Source organism: Cupressus sempervirens, chromosome 8, assembly GCF_028749045.1.
Source record: "Cupressus sempervirens isolate cs-2001-9-10 chromosome 8, ASM2874904v1, whole genome shotgun sequence".
NCBI lineage: Eukaryota > Viridiplantae > Streptophyta > Pinopsida > Cupressales > Cupressaceae > Cupressus > Cupressus sempervirens.
This window is the reverse complement of record NC_143125.1, coordinates 220,108,144-220,131,911: the sequence shown is the minus strand read 5'-3', so window position 1 is coordinate 220,131,911 and position 23,768 is coordinate 220,108,144. Positions and strand designations below refer to the sequence as shown.

Here is a 23,768-nt window from a genome sequence, read left to right as displayed (position 1 = left end):
CTACTTGCAGAGCTACCATAATTTCCCGCTGAATAATCTCCATTTATTATGGCAGATTTCCACAACCTTTGCTCAAATTCCCTCTTTGCTTTTTTATAGTCTATGGGGTTCATGCGTTGACATTGTGTTTCGAGATGAAAGGATTTGATGAAGCACCATCCCTAAAAATCTGTGTACAAGTATAGACAATATCAAAATAAAAATTTATACAATCAATAGATTTCTTTCAGAAATTTAAAACATAAACTTTTTATTGAAAAAAGATAATTGTATAAAAAGTCATACCTGATTTGCAATGTCAACCCTTTCTTCTTTTTACCATCTTCTCAATCAATATGTGAATTATGATCTCTATTTCAATTCTTTTATAACAAAATACAAAACAATATATAGACATGATTATATTTAGAATAGCTTTAATATATATAAAAAGTTATAGTTCAGATAACTTTTTGGACTAATTTAGAGTATAACAAATCTATAAATTATTATTTTTTTTGTATCATGAATTTTGTAAATTTATTTTTTATATAAATAATCAAAATTTCATGCAATATCAAGAAAGCTATTTCCTAATGAATTATAGAATATATAATAATTTGTAGTTTGGAAAAAAAAATAGATTTATTTCTTAAAGAAAATTGTTGTGAATGAAAAAAAAATCTAATCTCATTCTTTAACTAATATTTTAACTCAAATATTTATACACGCTAAAATTTAAATTTAATATTTATAACATTTTTATCAAGAACTCGCTCTTTAATTAATTTTTCAACTTCAAAATAATAATAACTTATTTAATATTGAACTATGTGCATAATAAATAAAACTTCAATATAAAAAATAAAACTACAGTAAAACTTCAATATAGAAAACAAAACTTTAGAGTTATATGCATGCACACATGATGAATGTAAACTAAACCTTTATCTGAAGATACACAGTGTTACGCATGTGCACTAATGAATTAAACTAAACGCTCAGTAAAAGAACTTCAATAAAACTGTAGGTAAATTAAACCAAATTAAGATTGTTTAAAAAAAAAATTCAGAAATATTTAATGTCGATTGACCAGAAACAAGGTTTCGTGACGAGAAACCTGTTTCGTTTGTCGGAACGGGAAACGGGGATTTCTCGTCTCGTTTCTAGCAACTATGACATGCACACACAGACAAAGAGACACACACACACATGCATGCATACATGCATGTGTGCATGTGTAATCACTTCTCCATTCAATCTTTTCCATCCTTTCTTACGTTTGCAACTGGCTCTAATACCACGTTAAGCTATTGATCATTGGAAATGTAATAGCACACACATGATTCCTATATTTTCCAAAGGCAATGATCTCTCTTTCGTTTATATTGAGGATGAGCCAAGAATAGACATGTCCCTTCATGGGACATGTCCATTCATTATTATGTGATTAATATAATGACAATTATTTATGACTCTGTGTGTGTTTGTGCACATAATATCTCTTGTATCATTATATTAATTTCTTCAGCTTTACATAATAATTATGTGTGTGTGTTGATCATATCTCATATTTACTAAATATATATATGTATCTTCAATAGCTTTCTCTCATAGGATTTATCCAACAAAAGCTACAAAAATATCAACACTTAGGAATGGATTAATGACTTCCTACAGCATTGAATTCCTTTGTATATCCTTAATGGTGCAATGTATCCTCTTGAATATATTACTCACGTGTGTCGTCATCTGGAGGATAGATAATACACTAAATTACATCTCTTCTCCTTAGTTGGAATCGCAGTTTTAATCTACATGTCCAACCTTTCGTACCTTTCTATTTTAATGAACAGGATTGTGTATCCCATTTTTAAGGCATTTCTATGATCTAGCCTTCCCTGTGTTTTAATAGCCTCTATTAATGACATTGCTTTGGTAATCTAGGTTAAACAAATGCCATAGTGGTCATTCAAGGAAGCAATACCTTGTGTTGTTCATGCTTCTGGTTTTGCAAACAATTTTGTTGTATCTGTTCATTTTTGCGTTTCAGTTCCAGATTTATTTATCATTTCATTTTGTCAAGTATTAATTTTGTTACATCCTAATTTTTTGCCCATTTAAAATAATCATATAGCTGTTATATCTTTCATGTGAATGACAAATAGATAGTTAAAAATAGTTAAATGTTAATGATCATGTGAAATGGATATTATGATTGATCGTTTTGATTCATGTGAAGATGACTTGTTAGTTGTTTGTTACAATTTAACTGCAAATGATAATTATTATTTTACAAGAAGTTGTAAAAATAGTTGTTAGTGACAATAGTGGTTAGTATTGAAGTTGATGAAAGATCAACCCCACAGCTCCCAAGAATCACCTGCATGCAAACACCTGTCACAGAGAAAGAGAGAAGCAAAATGCTATGGAGATTGGAATTGTTAGATCCATAGATGAGACATTCTTGATGAGCAAAAAAAGAAATTGCTATTATCAAAAGTGAATTAATCTCAATGAATGTTTACAATGAGAGATCGTCCTTATAAAGGAGATCAAAACCCTAAAAAGGTCTAATATAGGTTGCATCATAGTAATTAACAAAAAATTAATTATTAGATGCCTAATATTAAGCTTAAGCAAACTAGAGTTAATTAGAAAATATCTAATTACTCTAACACCCCCCTTAAGATAAACTTAGGGAGTAGCTAAAACCCAAGAAACTACTACTGAAAATAGATTTGGGTCCCAGTAGCAAGGCCTAATTTGACACCCAAGCACAACCAAATCTCTGAAAAGAGGAGAAATAAAGAAAACCACATGGGAAAAACCCTACTCCAAAAAGAGATGGAAATAATGCTAAAAAGACTAGTGAAGGACTAAAGAAGCCTCCAAACTAGGGAATGTCCCAGAAGATAGGAACAAAAGATGATCATGAAGAACACCACTGAAGCATGTACAAGCTGCAAAGCTCAGTCAAAAGTAAGTGCTGATCTGAAAAACCTCCATTGAAATAGAACCTAACTAGGTAGAAAAGACTGTAATCTGCATCAAATCAGAAGGGACACAAAGGCAAACAACTGAACTCAAAGATACAGATGGCATGAAACACCAAAGCGTGAAGAGTTGATCAATCGAACCAAGGAAGTATGAGAAACAACAGAAGAACCCCCCCAATGTAGACAAGGGTGATGTGACAAGCAACTGAAAAAGTGAGCCAAAAGAACTGCATGTCAAGGAACCACGATCAAGATGCACAAAAGAGTACATATGTGTGTACTAAGGTGATCAATCTCAAGCACATCATAAGGTTAATGTCACGGAAGAGACTTTCACTAAAAAAAGGAACATGGCAAACAAAAACAAACATCAACCCCCTCATGGCACTTTAATCATGATTAGTGCATGTACAATAAGACATAAGATATGGTGAATCCCAAGAATATAATAATCTGCACGAGTGTCCTCAGATGATACTGCTCGAATCAAAAGGCAAAACAAGGCAAAACTACTAAAATAAAAATACAGATGCAATATGGCACTTTATCTTAGTGTGTTTACAAGAATGCATACAAATGATGTCTAAATATATCAGAAGAGACATAAGACTTAATACAATAGATAGTCTAAGTTATGATGAATCATCTAAAGCAATGAAATCGATCCCCGGACCTAAAACAAGCAAGATATCCACTAGAATGCAAAAATGCAAAAAACTGAATAGATTGTTCCTGGAGCAAAATCTAGAAAAACAACCAGCATCCTTAAAAAGAGGTCGGAAAGACCTATTCAACAATATAAAGAATTTCCAAATCAGAGATAGGATGCTCAAGATATGTCTCCCGGAGTGCAAAACTGTATCCCTGAATTTGACAACATAAAAAGCCATAAAAAATGCATCAAAACTGAAAATAACCTACACCACTGGAACGGGCTCGAAACCAGCTTTTTGACGTATCTTGTTTTCGGAAAATGGAGTCTGTATGCTTGAGATATGAGCAAAAAAGAGAAGGTAGGTCCAAACACAGCCTGAAAGGATGACAGGATATGTTGATGCAATGCTGACATAGCGCCGACGTCAGCAAGTGACGAGCCCAAATTTGACGGCCAAATAGCAGTCAAGGCAAAAAAATGCCCTAAAATGACCAGTTTGCTAAAAATACTTGCTAGAAAAAAAAATCCCAATCTACCGAAAAATGATAGGCAATGTCGAAGAAAACTATGGGTGCCCATAGACTCCCCAAAGAATGCGCAGTCCCAAAACAATGCCCAATCATCGCCATAAAATCTGCTATAAATTTTGCACGAAAGTAGCAAAAAGTTTCACTAACAGATACAAGCAAGAATCATGGTAGTCTCATGTGTTGATACCTCCCAGTTAGTGCCAACCTAATGCGAAATTTATATCACGTTCTCAAAAACACCACTTATGTTCAGGAAATTGAATGAAAATCAAACACCAGTGTATATCGTCAATTCTGAGAGCATGTGAAGCTTGCCATCACAAATTTTAAAGTATTCCAGATGGGAATTGAAAGAGCGGAACTAGACTCGATTTGGCATCAATCTGGGACTGCACTATAAAAACCTGGGTATAAAGGCCTCCTCCAATACAAAGCGCCTCCTCTTTGCTTGTACTTTTTGCCATAAAAGACATGCAAAATTTTGTTTTTAAAAAACAACAAAAAAGGGGGGCCCACAAGCTTCCTTGTTCCAAAAAAAAAAGCTTTTTAAAATAAAAAACTTTGGTTGTAAAAACATGCGCTCCTTTTAATTTTTTTGATAAAAAATAAAATATTATGGCCTCGTTTTGCATGCCTAGGATAAAACGGCTTGGGTGCAAAAATATTTTGCCTCAAATTTCAACAACGTCCAAATTGGACAAATTTTATATGGAAATGGGGGTTTTCGAGCGCTCTGAGCTCAATGGTGATGTCCATTTGGGCTCAAAGTGCTCAAAAAAATAAGTCCTCCCCAAATCCAATACAAAATCCTCTGAAAGCCACAGATCTCAAAACCGATGCAAAATCTCTCACAAACAAAACAAGGGCATGAAGATCTAGAGCTCTGATACCATGATGAAGTTGATGAAAGATCAACCCTAAAGCTCCCAAGAATCACCTGCATACAAACACCTGTCACAGAGAAAGAGAGAAGCAAAAAGCTATGGATGCTGGAATTGCCAGATCCATAGATGAGACATTCTTGATGAGCAAAAAGAGAAATTGCTATTATCAAAAGTGAATTAATCTCAATGAATGTTTACAATAAGAGATCGTCCTTATAAAGGAGGTTGAAACCCTAAAACGGTCTAACCTAGGTTGCATCATAATAATTAATAAAAGAATTAGCTTAAGCAAACTAGAGTAAATTAGAAAATATCTAATTACTTTAATAGTTAGCCGTTGTGATAATTATGAAATACTTTTGATTGTAGTATCTTGATTTAAATTGAGGAATATGTTATTATCAAGGAAATATTCCTTTTCGATGCAAGAGAAGAGGAAGGGGGGAAAGCATTGAGAAATCAGATTTAAGGATTGGGGTACCAAAACTCCATCAATAGGCCATTAGGTATGGGTTCTAACCATCTTGGCTGAGGATTTTAACGGCTAGACAAGCAAGAGTATACCTTGAACAACCATGAGCTACCTAGTCAGTTCTTGAAGCAATAAAAACATTAAACATTTACTAACATAAAATTGTTACCTTTTTATAATTAAGACCGTTGAGTAGTCACAATGCTATATATTGACAACATCTTATTTTTAACATTTGTACTTGCACCTACATGTATATGTATATATGTGCATTAATCAACATATTGATAAAAGAAATTACGTGATTCAATTTACACACATACATATATGTATATATGTATGTACAATTAGAGGTGACACCAATAGCATTATGCCAATATATTTTAATATAAAAATCATGAGGAAGGGTAACCTTTATATCTTTAATATTGGCTCCATATTGATGAGCGATTTCAACTATTACATGCCAAATTTTGACCTAATTTAAATTTATTTATAGCCATTGGATTGAATGGATTTTCTTTCATGATCATGTGAAAAGAGTGGTTAAATATATCCGTTGTATTCATTATGTTAACTACTTAATGATGACAGTCGTTATCCATTGTTTGTCATGTGATGATTAGCAATTGCTTGATTTTGGAATTATGGTTAATAATTAAATTCCTTATGTACATTAAATGTTATTATGGATTTATCATGGAACTTGTTATTATCGTGGAAAATGTTGCACAGGTGATTGTAAGAGAAGATGAAGCGGAGAAGCATTGTTAAACAGGATCAACAAGGGGTGGTATACTAATTTAATCCAATGATTGGGTTGACAGGTATGACCTTTAATTGTCTTGGTAAGGATCTAGCGACTTGAACATCCGGATAAAATCGATAGACCCGCATGAACTATTAAATAAACATTTAAAATCTTATTTTAATTAAAAATAATGTGTACCTCAAATGGTTTTTGATTGACTATTCCACCACATCATTATAACGTATATTTATGTACGTGCACATAGATATAGTAATAATGTGACACCATAATATTATTTTTATACAAGATTTTATCTAATATGTACATTTAAATACATGTACAAGATAAAATAATCTTCCAAATGAAACATGTATTTAGATATACTTAATAATAGATACGACCTTGGATAAAATAAATAATATGATGCCACCTCATAAGTACATCTACGTGCAAGTAGATAAATATATTATAATTATCATTGATTTATAACCTTCAAATCTTTTTCCATATTTATTCAAATCTTTTCTAGAAACTAAAATGCACATTTGGCATATTGGCATTCAAGAAGCCAAGTCCTTTTCTTTTCAAGTTACGGCTTCTTGAAAGCCAAAAGGTTTTTTGAATACTTCTTTATATTATGAAGCCGTGAGAGACCATAGGCATTATTTACACATATATCTCTGCATTATTCCACCCAATATCTCTTTGCATATTTCCTTGCCGCGATTTACCCATTTCATTGAATTTTTTGCTGAAGACGTGATTGGTAATCACACTGAGATCTGCATTGAATTTATTTCCATGAAAGAACTAATTATTTGCATCCAGCCAAGTCTCCAATACTTCTGAACTTATAGTTTATGTGGTTGACTTACCATATCTAATCAATTTGATTTATTTTTTATCGGATACCACTGCATTGTATTTACAGCAGTAATCTATAGATTCTTGAAATGTCGTACAACATCCTTGTTTGATATCATCAGATAAGTTCATCCTTAAGTCAAAACTTCTCTTGATAAGTCGAGACAAATTGTTCATAATATGATTTCACATCTTTAATTTACTGCTGAGTATCATAATCAAATGATATTTATTTTGCAAAGATTATATTTCTCAGGTCACAAAAATGTCATAGTTGAAAACATGTAATATTCTTATATCAAGTTGAGGACCAACAGACAGAGCTGATTGCTCTGAGATTCAAACGCCTGGGACTCACCCGGCTGTATAGCCAAGGAAGAGGTGAAAAGGTGAGATAGAAATCTGCAGTAACATGGAAATAAAAATCAAACATGACATAACAATTTTAAATTATTTTAAAAGGAAAATCATTTAATAGCTCGTGCATGTTCATACTTATTGTTCCCCTATTGTCAAGTCGAGCGGTGGTGATCAGTACATTGAACCCATCCAAAAATCTTGGCCAAGGCCATTAAAGGCATGTTTGCCATCTATGATCACTTAATGTCAGTAGTGTCAGTTATTCAAACATGTCCATCCATAACTGTCCAGAGATTCTAAACACCAAAATGCTCAGGTGGCTGGACTAAAAGTATCCTAAGCCTAATCCCAGAGTAGGGAGGGCCTTTTTGTTTAATAGATTGTGTGGGGATGAATATGGTCTAAGGTTGGGAGGTTAAGCGTCAGTCAATGCTTCTCTTCTTACCAAAAGCCGAGGCTTGCACAACCAATTAAAGACTCACCAATTACTTCTTGTATTTTCTTCTTTCTATTTCATGTTATGCATTTACTTTACTTGTATGCAAGGAAAAATAGTAAATCATTATTTCAATTACATCAATTGATCATTATTACAGTTAATCATTATTACAATTATTTCAGTTGATCATTGTTACAGTTATTTCAGTTGATCATTATTACAGTTATTTCAGTTAATCGTTACTATAGTTATTTTAGTTGAACGTTATTACAGTTATTTCAATTTGGTTTTGTTATCTCATTAGTAGTTAAAATCAGTTAATGTCTCATGAAAAGGAATTCAAAATATTTTGTTTCAATAATTAGTTGTGGAAAAACTCTTTCCAGATGGTAATCAAAGGACTATCTTAGACTCAAAATATTTTCATAAGAAATGAAGTTTATATCATGGAATATTAGAGGACTAAATAATCCTCACAAGCAAGATATAATGAAAAATATGATTAGGGATAACAAACCGGATATTGTTCTTATTCAATAAACAAAAATGTTAAAGGATAAAGTTGAAGGTCTTTTGTTGTTTCGGGGAGGTAAGATTATTGGAAATGATTCTAATGGGACCTCAGGTGGGATGGCGATTTACTGGAATGATAAATCTATAAAGGGGGAACTTATCTCTCCGAATAGAAATATGATGAACATTAGATTTACCAATTTTAAGGATGGCTCTGCTTGGGTACTTACTAATGTTTATGCTCCCAATTCCAAATGGGGAAGAAAGGCACTTTGGGAAAATCGGCTTGGGATCATATAGGACTGTCCTTTTTTGGGATGATATTTGGATTCTTGATCACCCCCTTAGTTTTGATCAAAGGTGGAACGGCTTTATGGAGTAGTGCAAGAATCTTTTTGGGATTTTTGTAGAAGACTATTGGGAGGAGAATAATTGGTTTAACCTCAATAGAGTGGATAAAAACCTTAATGATCTCAACAAGATTCTGAATGTTGTTTTTTTAAGCCAAGAGAAGGATGCTCTAAAATGGAAATATAATCCTAATGAAAAAAATTTGGGTCTTCGATGTATGCTAATGCTTGTGATGAGGTTTTCACATCATTGCACCAAAAATTTTGGGGACCCCCTTTTTTTGGTTGCTTTGCCAAATATTTTCGGAGTTGTCCAAAGGTTTTCGATTTGAAAATTTTACACCTTGGACGCCTTCGGGACAGAAGGTATGTGATTTGATTTTTTTTTTCACCTAGTGTTAACTTGATTTTCTGGAGTATGTAATTTTATCCTTAGGCCAAATAGGTTTCAACAACAACATTTTTTTGATAGATAAAACGAATACATGGCAGGATAAAATTGCAAACTTTTGGACTTAGATGGAATTTTGAAAATTTGAAATAATTGTATAAGCTTGAGCATTTTCAAAATGAATTTTTTAGATTTAATTGTTTACGAAAATTTTGAATTTTTTGATGAAAAAGGAAATTTTTTGATAGTGAAGTTGGAAGTGGAGTTTGAATTTCGAATGCCAGAAAAATGATTTATTTTGGTTAAAAAATTTAAATTGTATTGCAAAATTGCATTAATTCGGTTGAAATTTTGCCTAGAAGATTTTAGAATGTTCAAGGAAATTGGTAATTTGTAGTTAAAAATCGATTATGGCTTGCTAGATTTGATTTTAGTGATATTTTAATTATCCAAACGTTGTTAAATGAAAATTTTGACATATCCTAGGCTTACCTTGTTCCTATTTTGCAATTTTTGATCAAAATTGGCAATTAAATGGCCCAATTTCACTATGGGCTAAATAATTTTAATATTGCATTTAAACTTGGGCCATTCTAATTTAATTTTGTTTTTTCCTCCAAGCAGGTCGGCCCACTTGGAGAGGCAAAAGGTTTGGTATGAGGGGCTTCCCTTCCTCTTATTTTCTCATTCCTTATTCCTCCTCCTTAGATGTGCAATTTTCTTCGAGAGGCGAATTTCAAACTTGGGTGATTTCTTCTTGGGGCAGATTTTTCCATTTCTTGGCGGCATTTTCTTCTTCTTGCTTAGGAGAATTTCTGCCCTAGGGTGATTTTTGGAGCAATTCTGATTTTTTCCACCTAGGGCGATTTTGTAAAGGCAGAGTTTTCCATTTCTTGGCAGCGAATTTCAGAATTGGGCGATTTTATTTGGTGCAGAGGCTATATGATTCGAGGTCTGATTTTTTGGCATGTGTGAGCGATTTCCAAGAAGTCAAAATTCTGATTTTTGCTAGGGCATCATTATTTGCAAGGAAGGTTGAAATTTCCAAAATCTGATTCGAATTTGAAGAGGGCCCAGTGATTGTTAAATGCAGATTTAAGGTAAAATTATTTTTAGAGGTGAAGATTGGTTTAAAGGCAAATTTTATTCCTTGTTCTTGCTTGGTTTGTTTCTCTTATTTTCTTCTTACACTCATCATCCACCACTTCATCATTTCATTGATAAGCTGAAGTTGGGAGATATAAGTATGGATCTCATGATAGGACACTTGGAGAGGCAGAAATAAGCTTAGACCACCCTAGGATTGAAGTTGGGAGATATAAGTGTAGTCTATCCTAAGATAACGAAGAGGCAAAAATAAGTGGTAGTCTCATCCCTAGGTTGAAGTTTGGAGATTGATAAGTATAGAGATAGGACTTGGAGAGGCAGAAATAAGCTAGATTCTATCGATAGAAAGAAGGTTGGAGATTGATAAGTATAGTCCATATCATTTAGAACAAAAGGGCAGAAATAAGTGTTTAGGATAGTAGATGTTAGTGCAAGCAAGAACCTAAAGGGAACAAATACCAAAAAACACAAGACATGATGCCTAAGACCACCTTCTTCTCGAAAGTGATCCGAATAAGTGATACCAATATCAGTACAGTGAACATGATATAGCTGAAGGAAAGATTGAAGGAAAGACAATCCCCCATGGCGAAGAAGATCTACAAGAGCGGAACTGTACATGCAGCGGCTTTCCCTCCTACCTTACCTTGTCCGGAATTGGTAATAGAATGTGCATCCTAGTTTGGTATTGTTTCTAAGTCCATTTTTTATGAAGGGAAAAGAGTGTTGGCTAACATCGGCAGACAAGTGATCGAAGAAGTTTTTCATATTCCCTAGTATAAAAGCATGATAGTGGTAATGATGGATCAAGTGGCCAAGTTATTTCAGGATAATCAGGACGCTTACTTCATTCATCTAAAGTAGAATTGGTTACATGAAGGAAAGAAGGGAGTCACCAAGTCATCAAAGCTCACCAAGTCAGATTTCAAATCAAAGTACAACGATCTTATTGTGCTTCTCAGCCAAATCATGGGCGTGGCTCAAGGTGTGCAATTCGAGCACTAGATGTATTACTTTATTGATGCAATTGAAAATGGAAAGAGAAAGTTTGATTAGGCTAGAATCATAAGTGAAAATTTAGAATTGCAAATTAAGACAGTGCAAAATCAAAAGCAATACTATATGGGATCCTATCTTTTCTATCTAATTGCGAGACTATATGAAAATCCTAGACTTAAGGCCCTAGGAGTGATTGGCAATGGGTCGGGGCAATGTTTGGTGCATGAGTGCTATCCACAGCTTCATTTGCACAACACCAAAGATTATAAGATGTTTTATGACACCTTTGCCATGAAGACAGTAAGGATATTACAGGGGCCACCTACTAGAAGGCTCTCAATGGAAGCGAAAGTAAAAGTTAAGAAGTATGGGAAATGGTTTATCCAATTTTCACAATTTACATATATTAGAGTAGTAGGAAGTACAATTTGTCCCAAAGGACTTCCAAGGTACCCACCTAACAAGGTAGTTTTGATTGAGTTGCCCAGGCAACTTGAGCATTATGACAAAATAATGTAACTTAAAGGTGAGATAGGGATTACCTTCTCATTTGGAATAGGCAATGATACTTGCCCCAATTCTGTCGCCTTTGCAGCTGTGGAGAAAGAGTTAGAATAGTATCATCTAGGATGGTATAGAGCAAGACAAGGATTTGATCCTAATGGTCTAATAAAGGCATCTCATAGAAATACATTCAAACATATTCCTACTATAGAAGATTCTTGGGCCAATGCACAGGATGACTTTCATGTAAGAAAGTTAGCTTTCTCAAAGTTGTTACTGAGCATGATGAGGGCAATCAGATGGAGAGACCTTGATATTCCCGATCAACTGGAAGATGATGAAAATGTGCTAAGAGGAGATTATGATACAGTGGATGCAACGGAGTTGAGTCTAGTAGATTGGGATGATCATTAGGATCCTTCCTTAGAGGCAGTTACAAGGACAATTGATCTACACACCAAGTCGTGGTACAATGAGAAGTTAAGGCAATTACAAAGTCAGAAGGTATGCCTTACTTATGAGAAGATAAAATCAGAGGAAGAAGGTCCAGCAGAGTCAGTCAGACGGAAAGGTGAGGGCAGTAGCCAGCAAAAAAGAGTAGTTAAGAGCAAGAAGAGAATTTTGGAGGTTGAGAAAAGTAAAGAACATCAGGAGCCTCCAACAAAGAAACAGAATGCGGCACTGTCAAGGGAGAGCATAATTGGGGCTAGAAGCCAAAAGGATAATACAAGTGGACAATGGGTTGTGGTAGAGGTGAGCTCTGATTTAGAAACAAGCGGTTACAGTGACAGTACCGAGTACTCTCCTCTCTCAAAGAACCAACATGGAGATGATGTGACAATCACTAATGAAAAAGAAGATGGGCCAATTGATATTGAGGAAATAAGCCAGGCGCCCAAGGCCGCTGGTGATGCTTTGCTAGTCGAACCGAATCCAAATTTGGGGAGATGCACTGCACCATTATGGTTAAGGCAAATGCTTATGCCAAGAGGCGAGGTGGTGACTACCCGAACAGTTGAAGATATCCAAGGGTTAGTGGAAAAGGGTAATAGCGAGAAATAGAAACAAATTGCAAAAACGGTGGCAAAGGTAAGCAGGAACGACGATGATGGTCATCAAAAAGTTTGGATTGCTATACCAAAGCTTAACAAGGCAGTGCATGAGATTGTAGCTCAGGAGTATGAGATAGTAGAGCATAACTTGGGAAGAATCATAGATGACATGGAATGTGAGGAGATCCAGGAAGGCATGGTTTCAATCAGAGAAAAGTTGAGGAAGGCAAACAAAAGGATTCTAAAGTTGGAGGCCGAGAACAAGTATTGGAGAGATACTCCTCCCATTTATTTTGTCTATCCATTACGTACATCCTAAGCATGTCTTCCAGAATCTGATTGACACGTTCAGTTTGTCCGTCTGTCTCTGGGTGATAAGCTGAACTAAAATTCAGCTGAGTACCTAACTCTCGCTGCATGGATCTCCAAAGAGATGAAGTAAACACTGGATCTCTATCAGATATAATCTTTTTAGGAATTCTGTGTAACTTAACTACCTGCTCCATAAAAATTCTGCCAACCATTGCTGCATTATAGGATGATCTAACTAGAATAAAGTGGGCAGCTTTAGACAAACGGTCCACTACCACCATAATAGCGTCATGCCTACAAGCTGTAATAGGCAATCCAGTAATAAAATCTATAGAAATGGTGTCCCATTTCCATTCTGGAACATTATGTGGTTGCAATAATCCCGCAGGGTGCTGATGTTCAGCCTTAACTTGCTGACATTCCAAGCATCGAGCCACAAAATCAGCTATGTCTCTCTTCATTCCAGGCCAATAATATTGCTGCCTGAGATCAGCATGCATTTTCTTGACACCCGGATGAGCCAAATATGGTGCTCTGTGGGCCTCAACCATAATCAGATTCCTCAAATCACCCAAATCAGGAAAGTACACGCTCCCTCTATACAGCATAAAACCTTCAGAATTCACTGAATATCCTTCAAAACGTCCTTCCAAGATGCTGCCGCTGTCCATAACAGCTTTAACATCCTGAAACCGACGATCTGCAGAAAGGTTTTGCAAAATCTTATCCTTCAAATCCACTATTAGGATCAAAGAAGATAATTCATGACGCCTTCTGCTAAGAGCATCAGCAACTATGTTCTCTTTCCCCTGCACATACTTAATCTCGAAGTCGTATTCACACAAGAATTCCATCCATCTTCGCTGCCTAGCGTTGAGGTCTGGTTGTGTGAAAAGGTACTGAAGACTTCGATGATTAGTATGCAACTCAAATCGTTGTCCCAAAAGAAAATGCCGCCACTTGGTCAAAGCATGCATTATCGCTGCAAGTTCGAGATCGTGAGTAGGGTAATTCACCTCATGACTCTTAAGCTTTCTGGACTCAAAAGCTATAACATGTCCTTCCTGCATCAACACTGCCCCTATGCTATCCAAAGATGCATCAGTGCAAACCACGAACTCCTTAGTTGAATCAGGGACTGCTAGAACTGGTGCACTGGTCAAACATTCCTTAAGTTTCTGAAATGCTGCCTCGCACTCATCTGTCCACACAAATATCTTTCCTTTTCTCTGAAGAGATGTGATAGGATGCGCTATCTTGGAGAAATTTAACACAAATTTACGGTAATAGCTTGCTAAGCCCATGAAACTTTGAACCTCAGACACATTCGAAGGAGCTGGCCAATCAACAATAGCTTGAATTTTGGATGGATCCACAGAAATTCCATCCCCAGAAATGATATGACCTAAGTAACAAATCTCAGACTTAAAGAATTCGCACTTCAAAGGATTGGCAAACAGTTTATTCCTACGAAGGCACTCCAAAACCTGCTCTCAATGTTGCTCGTGCTCCTCAACAGAGTTGGAATATACCAAAATGTCATCCAGAAATACCACCATGAACTTATCTAGGTAAGTCCTAAATACACCATTCATTAAGCTCATGAATACAGAAGGTGCATTCGTTAACCCAAAAGGTACCACTGTGAACTCGTAGTGTCCATATCTGGTGCGGAAAGCTGTCTTATGGATATCAGCTTCCTAGATTCTAAGTTGATGATACCCAGATTTTAGATCAATCTTCGAAAAGATTCAGGCACCCTTGACCTGGTCAAACAAGTCATCAATTCTAGGCAAAGGATACCTGTTCTTAATTGTGACCTTGTTTAACTACCTATAATCGATACAAAGTCTTAAGGAACCGTCTTTCTTCTTGACAAAGATCACTGGAGCACCCCAAGGCAAAACACTAGGACGAATCATACCTTTCTCCAAAAGCTCCTCCAACTGAATTTTAGGTTCAACCAGCTCTTGAGCTGTCATTCTATATGGAGTCTTGGAAATTGGTTCCGTTCCTGGTACTAAATTGATTCGAAAATCAATTTCTCTCTTCGGAGGTATCTCAGGAATCTCCTCAACAAAAACATCCGAAAAGTTCCGCAAAACTGGATGATCGAGAGAAGAACTCTTAACTACGGAATCTTCTAAGTTGTTTACCGAAATGGCAAACAAACTGCAGCCTTTCCGAGCACACCTTGCCAATTGCTTGGCAGAAATTGTCCGCAAAGAGATAGGTCTCTTGATTCTTGTGATAACTCTGGCTGATCCAGAATCATCAACGCAACTGAATGACTTATCTTTGCAATCCAAAACAGCTTGATGCTGTTCTAACCAATCCATACCCAAAACTATATCATACGATCCTAAAGGAATAACCCTAAGGTTCACTGAAGTTGAGAAAGATTTCATACAAATCTTACAGTCAGGAGTGATCAAATCAGCACACACCCTAGAACCTGACGCTAACTCCACTTGCCATCTATTCCTTGCCTTAACCACAGGTATACCACAATGTGCAACTAAAGCAGAAGAAATGAATGAGTCTGTAGCTCCTGAGTCGAATAAAATAGAAACTTTCATACCTTGAGTATTACCTTGAGCTTCTATAACCAAGTTCTGGTGTTCGGCCTGCTTCTGATCCAAAGTTGCAAAGATACGGTGGTTCCTGGCAGAATCACCAACTGTCGCTTAAGACCTAGCTGGCTTAGGTCCAACCTTCGGCTTATCCCAATTGGGACACTGAGACTGGTAATGCCCCAGCTGTCCACAATGGAAACACTCAACAGATTTCTTGAATCCCGTGTTCTGACCAGAAGGATTAGGAATAGGCTTATTACTCTGCATACTCTAAGGTGGTTGAAATGGTTTAGGCTATTCTGAAACCTTGGAATTCTTATCGAACTTCCTCTTCTTGAATTTCCCACCTGAAAATCTTGATTTCGCACTACTTTGCGGAGGCTTTTGATTCTTACTGACATCCGGAGTAGGTGGATTCATGCTAGTTTTGTATGAAGCCCCATGATACCCAGACTTCATCTCAATCAGCTTTGCTCGTTCTGAAGCTTCCTACATAAATACAGGTCTGAAAGTTCTCACTTCCTCCCCGATCTTGGGCATAAGCCCCCTGATGAAATGCTGAATCATGGCTTTATCATTTTCTGCCCAACCAGAAAACTTCTTAAGCTCATAGAATCTGCGTTCATAAGCTTCCACTGTAGAGCCAGACTGCATAATCTGAAAGAACTCCTCTGCACGAGCCTGTCGCCAATATTCTGACATAAACCTCTCCTTGAATCGCTCTACAAAGAGCTCCCAAGTAACTAAAGAGATATCAATGCCCAGCTTCTCCAACTCCTGATCCCACCACAAGGAACCAAATCCTCTCAAATGCATAACCGTCCATCTTACCTTCACGTTACTCAAGTAACGATGTAAGACAAAGCATCGCTCAATGTTCAGCAGCCAAGCTTCTACCGCTATTCCCTGTTCCATACCGTAGAATAACGGCCCTTTCATCTTGGAAAGATCCTTGAGCTGAGCTCTTGCCACTGGATCTTCCTCTACAGGAAGGTTAATACCCTGCACAAGAGGTCTCCTTCCATCTACTCCCCCACCAGGAATCTGGTTGATAGCCTCGATATTATCAAGACGTTCCAGAATCCTCTGAAGTACCATAGCCTAGTCAGCTTGGTTATCCTGGTTGTTTCCAACCCCAGCATTTTGATCAAACTGATCATTCCCAGCATCATTCTGGTACCTAGGACCTCTACCACGGCCCCTGCCCCTGCCTCTACCTCTGCCTCTGCCGGCAAAGTTATCTTCAGGAATGCCGCATCCGTGAGTTCCTCTAGTGACGGGAGGCATGATAACAACCTAAAAACAACTAACTGTTAAAAACGCATCGAAGATGATAAAACCCTATAACCCAAAAAGTCCTGGTTATTCTAACTTCGCGCTCTGATACCAAATGTAACACACCACAACAAAAACAAAATATAAACTAACTACGAACAAACATAAAGAACCTAAAAATTTATTTTATATATATATAATCGTCAAATTTCAAGATCCAGTACAAAGATTGGATCATTCTCAGAAATATAAACCTCTGTATAAAAGAATATATCATCACAATATATTTCCATAAAAATATCTATACATAAAGAGTTTAGTACAATTTTGATTAACAGTATCATTCAAAGACACTTAGGTCCAACAAATGAAATTTTACAAGTATCCAATTCAGTTCCATGAAGCAACTTCAACAGTCTTCCTTCAAACTAGATATTCAACTTGAACACCTAAAAATAACAAAAAAAACATACAACACAACACACACAAAGGGCTCCGTACACACTGAGTTAAAAGCGTAGTTCACCTGCATACATGTCAGAACTTAACATATATATATAAAAACCTTAAAACAGATATCCAACTACGTAACATAGTGCAATACTAATATTACTATGCAAGAAGTAATGCCTTCTAAACAATGCAAAATCAAACTCGCACTAAGAATAACTAGTTAATGAACCATATATATACTGAGGTGTCATCACTATGGTGCCAAGATACTGCATCCGTATATGGTATGCCCTTAGATATCTCATAGGGGGGTTCTCTATAATAGTCGTGAAATAACGAAATAGAGACTTGCCTTGTTCTCCGTACTTAACCTTACCGGTTTAAGTCATAGGTAAGGCCAATTATCTTTATTTATAATTAACCCTCCCCATTTCATTTTAAAATTATCACTGAATTTAATTAACTGAATAGAATAAGTCGTTATTCAGGCACCTCGATATACGTTCACTACAGCTATCCTTAACATACACATCAAACAGATATTCTAAGAATGTACATGTAACTAATAACAAGTCAGTTTTCACATGATATTACATTCTTCATCTTTTAAAACTTTCATCTTTTACTGTCAATTTGAAAGTAAACTTAAGTTATTATAATAACAGAAATAAATAGTACAATATTACAATCTCGTAAATATCATTAAACTGCTATATCAGTTGAATGATATTTACCAGTTGCAGTACTGTACTACTTATCTTTACTATCATAACAAACCAAGCTTAACCTCTGAATTGGCCAAGATAATAATATAATGAACATATGATACCCTTGTTTCATCACATCAACATTTATCATAATCCGTCTCCTATCTTAAAACGACTATCCATTTTCTCTAAGAATAGAATTACATCTTATTGCAAAATAATCTGAAAATGCTTATTAAAACACTGTATAATAAAATCAAGTATTACTAAAACTAAGTACAGTCAATGCTGAACAAAAGATAATTTACTAGGTTAATGAATATCCAAGTCTCCATTGTTGTTTTACCACTATTTGACGGTGAAATATCACCCTGTTTTAACCACAAACAACATTTAAAATACAATATCAGAATTAAAATTTGAAATACGACTCACCACATGTAAAATATCTTATATTACATTAATGATCAAAAAGACTAAAAATGCAAAATCCCAAAAAGTAAGATGCTCCCAAGCTGTTCGCATAATGACCTTGGTGATGCTACAGCATCTTCCTATATCTATGTTCTCAAAATAATGTCTTGTTTATTTGCAACAATTTTCACAACAACAGTTATTCATTAACACTATTCTACATCATAACTTATGAAGAAAATTTTATACTATTACAGAGTTATCTGTTCAGATCAAATTTTCTTTTAAAACATTTAACAAATTGTCATATCCAAAACCATTATCAACAGTTTACTAAGTTATCGTTTTCAATAATAATTCAACTAAATTATCGGTTTTGACACAATTTAAAAATATAATGAGATAACCCTCGAATTACTTATTATTATCATAAAACAAAATATCTGTCATAAGAGATTCGAATTAACTATGTTCTCACTGTAAATCGACTATGGTTCATGAAGAAATTTCATACATTTCGTTTCCCTTGAAATGTTATGCAAATTAACATGACAGTTTTAACACTGCTATGGTTTCACGCCAACCATTTGACAAAATGTCTCTGCCCTTAACAACAGACACAAGCACATAAAAAACATTCTCAAGTCCGAGGCCAAGCCTCTCGAAAATTTGTTATGAATTACCATGCAAGCTGGAGGTATAGGTTCTCACGAGCTCATACCAATGAAAGCACAAACTTGCTCGCTGTTACAAAACAGTTGACATGCTAAATGCCGCAACCATATGTTTCTCCCAAAACTCAACTTGGTGAGAAACATATGTTTGGGCATAGCTTTGTAAACATAAACTAAACAACTTCCAAACATATCCCTCCTCAACTTCCACATACAAAGGTGAGTACATGCAAAACTTTATAAAGCACGAAATGAACATACTCATCTTTGAATGCAAAATTTCACAATATACAAATCTGATATTCCTTTACATTTTGCAAATGAAAGTTACATGGCATTCGCAAACAAAGTGAAAGAGTAGGGTAAGAAATTGCCCCATACCTGAACAACTAGAGATGGAAGATTGTTCCTCAAACCGACTTGATGCCAAAACCCCAAAAACTAAATCCAACACCGGTGAGCAAAACTCCACAATGTCGACTCACACCATTCACAAAAGACTTCACAATAGAGTGAAACAAAAACTTAATAAACCACAATAGCCAAACTCTGAGAAATAACTCCATCAAGTTAAACCAGATATGCACGTTAAGCCTCCAACCAATTCCCATTAAAATGCCGATATCTCAGCACGAAACCACAAATGTAAAATCAACAAAGCAATGTGGCTCAAAAACCGGCCTGAAATCAGCAAAACCCGACTCATATCAAGGTATGGCCGACTGCAACTTCAATGCCATAAATTCAGCAATCCAAGTCCACCGCCATGAAAATGGCTCAAACAAACAAATAACAATGCTACCCTCCTTCATAGCAACCGATACCCATTTAGGGTTATATCATTGCTATTTGATATGAAGTGATTTAATTAAATTTATGCCAAGCTCCACTAAGATATTAAACCTTAGTCATAAGACAACACATATATGAACATATATATATAAATGCAACCATGGTTCCCTCAATTACCAATCCAATATGAGTCAAGACACGAAATCATCTTAAGGGGTTAACACGATCTAAACATTAAATCCCTGTATAGTTACATGTATGAAAGTACAATGAAGGATTCTGATTAAATACAGCATATAACCATTAAAGAATATCTGCAACATTACGTCAACATACAGCATGAAACAGAATGTAGTAAACAAAGAGTCAAAAACATAATAACATAATCGATAATCTATCAACTAGAAATCAATAATATGCCAAATTCAATATATAAAATCCTAAATCATATTTATTGCTTAAACATAGTTTATCACTAAAAACACGTTCAGCATCAGTCTCATCATTCAACAACAGTATTATAACCAAGTTCTACAGAAATTCAATCATAACATCAATAAGAAATCCTAAAACAGCAAGGTCCTAATGTGCAGAAAAACCCGGAGTAGTGGTCAGGCATGACAATTAGAGACAAATTCAAAACATTTGAAAGGGAGTGGAAGGATTTCCTTCTAGTCAAGGACTTAGTCATTCCCAGGCTATAGGCATTTATCGAGCTATTGGAGAGATATTTGGAAAGAGCCAAATTGGTAGATGGAGGAGGAATAAGTACGATGGAGTCTTGGTTTGTTGCCCTAACCATCAGATTGAAGATACTTGAAGAAATACAGAATGAGATTGCACAGCATAGCCCAAGCGTTGACACTTCCATTTCAACCATGATAAGCAATGTTGAGGCGACACTTGATTTTGAAGATATCAAAAAGAAGGACGTCAATGAGATAGAGTTTGGATCGAGATTGGATGAGTTGGGAAGGTTTCCATCAAAAAGAAGCATTTGAGCACCCTTGCCTCTCTCAATGCCTTAATTGGATATGCGAAAGAGTATGAGAAGGATCATGAGAAGACACTGCAAGCAACAAGCAACATGATGAATTCAGCTGAGCTCAAGATGAAGCACATGCTTTGCCCTCCCATGAATGAAGTCAACGACAGGCTAGCTAAGTTCGTTGCCTTGGCTAAAAAGTTGAAAGAAAAGGGTAGAATTATATTAGAAGATCATTTGATGTAAGCCCAAGTGGTAATTTCTCCTTCTTGGGTAGGATAGGTGTCTGATTGTAATTGGCTACCATTTTGGTGCCTTCTCATTGGTTGCCACTTTTCCTTTCTTTTATTAGTCCATTGATGAGGGCCGATGGGGTGGCAACCCTAATTAGGGTTTTTAGGATTTAATCTGGATCGTTGATTTTGCCTCTTAATCTCTACCGTTGGTTGTAATTTTGGCCCCTATATAAGGCCATTTGCCCGCATTTGTAAAGGGTTGAAGAAAATTGTTGCTTAAAATAATACCAAAATTGCTTCTCTTTATCATTGTTGTGACTTGCATGGTGATTAAGAACACTTGGTGTTATTGCATGGTTTCTACTTCCAATAGTTAAAGTTAGATTCTTTGAAGTTGTTATGGTAGATTTCATTTCAAGAAAGTTGTTAGGAGAAAGAGTAGATGGATAGTTGCATGGTGATATTAGTGGATGTTTGATAGGGATCTATAACTAGGCCACTAGCATCCTAGCAGCTTATTAGGAAGCCTTGCGTGGTAATCTAGTCTTTTTCCCTTTAATCATTGCATCTATGGAGGTAGAGCCACTGGTAAGCTTTCATCAGATTCAATCCCCGTCCATTTGCTAACCTTTCCATTCATAGGAGTAGGAGTAAAGCAACAAGTAGTTTAGTAAATGGAGTTCATTCTTAGAAAGTTAGAAAAGGAGAAACACCATTGGCAGACACACCCCCGTCATCACTACCAACAACATCATTTGGCGCTCATATATTTTACAAAGCTAAATTCATCACCATCACAACGAGAGTCCGACAATTCTTGAATGAACAACGTAAGGCCGCCTACATGATTAACCAGCAAATCACATTAGTATAACTGAGTTAGTATCCACGTGTAAGGAACATTGGAGTTTTTCTCATGTCCTCATGAGTATTATCTTTTCAAGAGAGGAATTGAGTGTTTGATATTCCATATCAATTATTCAATTGCTATATGTTATGTAGTGGTACAAAACTGACATCAACAATGCTTTTGATGAGTATCAAGAGCCTTGCTGGGCTAAAGCTTGGTTTAAAGGTATGACTCCCAAAGTTAACATATTTTTTTGGAATCACCTTTATTTTGTTATGAAAATCCGTTTGTTACATCCACCATCATATTGGCTTATATTCTTTTAAAACTTTAACCTGGTGGAGTTCCTTGTGACCGATGGATGGCCATGCACCGCCACTCTTTCCTGTAACAGAGCTAGCATGCGGGTGTTTTATTTAATACTCTTCCCGCTGCCTGAGAAGCATTCCTTTTTCTACTCGCATTGCTCTGAGCTTGTATTTTCTTTTCAAGAATTCTCTCTTTGCCTCAAGTCGATTTCCAACTCTAGTAGATAGCATATTATGAATCCTTGCGTCATTGAGCGATTATCAAACACTGCAAATCCCACCAACTTTGTTGCCAACAGTTTCCAGTTAGCGCTTCATTGCATTGAAGCTAATTGGCCTCGAGCCGCACTAGGCAGTGCATCAAACCAGCTATAGGTCATGCAACCATTAGTCACGTTTAATTGCTATATATTCTATGTTCATATTTGATTCGAATGTTGCAAACAATCGTGTAAAATAGTTTTTTGTTTTGACAATGATCATCCTCGATAATGTTTGAAGCAACAATAGTAGCAAATAAAAGCTATAGAATGTTGTCTATGGAACTGTTATGAAATTTTGAATCTCCTTGATACCATATTTATCGGGTGTTGTCGGTAATACAAACCCACAATTATAATGAAATAACTTGTCATCACTATATATGTTTCATCGAACATTATTTTTTTCAAATGGCATAATGATGCGTGAATGTTTTAAGCAAGCACCGACATACTACATTACATGAACACCGATCTGACTTATACAGTGATATTGAGCATATACCACTAAGATAAGAACAACTCGGATGGAAATAAATCTGAACTGCTAAAATTGATTCTTGCATTGTACATGACTTGAAATCTCCTAGGATACACCCAAGATTGGAATGGTCAAGCATTAATGGGTGGGGAGGAGAAGCATCCCTGTAAGAACAAATGGATGTCAAAAAAATAAAGTAATTAAATGATTAAACTACATATATTGAGTCAGCACATGGTTGTCCATATTAAATTCTTGTTGTCAAGTTGAGCAGTGGGTGATCGGGCACGTTGGTAGCCCACTGAAATCCTTGGCCAAGGTTGGTTAGTGGTATGCTTGTCACAAGAGATCACTAGAGGTCAGAGTGCTAGCTGACAAAGGAGAGGTTAATGGAGGATATCCATTGCCTTGTTTGTTGCTTAGTCAACACTCTAACACCAAAATGCTCAGGTGGCAGGACCATGGTGCCCCAAGCATAACCCCGGGATAGGGAGGGCCTTTCTCGAATGAGATTGTGTGGGGACAAGTTAAGGTTCGCAATTGGGAGGTTAAGCCCATACCAATTCTTCTCCTCCTTACCATAAGTCAAGGTTTGC

At 35.9% G+C, this 23,768-nt stretch overlaps 1 protein-coding gene across 4 annotated transcripts in view; it reads right to left on the bottom strand.

The window, feature by feature from the left end:
* Positions 1 to 23,768, bottom strand: part of LOC149542284 (P-loop containing nucleoside triphosphate hydrolases superfamily protein) — a 243,515-nt gene that overhangs the window by 131,401 nt on the left and 88,346 nt on the right. The window contains exon 1 of one of the 4 annotated variants that reach the window (XM_089797274.1): positions 18,481 to 18,538. The exons of the other annotated variants lie outside the window; for them this stretch is intronic. Coding sequence (XP_089653400.1) covers positions 18,481 to 18,507 — 27 coding nt within the window. The 5' untranslated portion in view covers positions 18,508 to 18,538. Of the gene's footprint in view, positions 1 to 18,480; positions 18,539 to 23,768 lie in introns of those variants that run through there. 4 annotated transcript variants of the gene reach the window in all.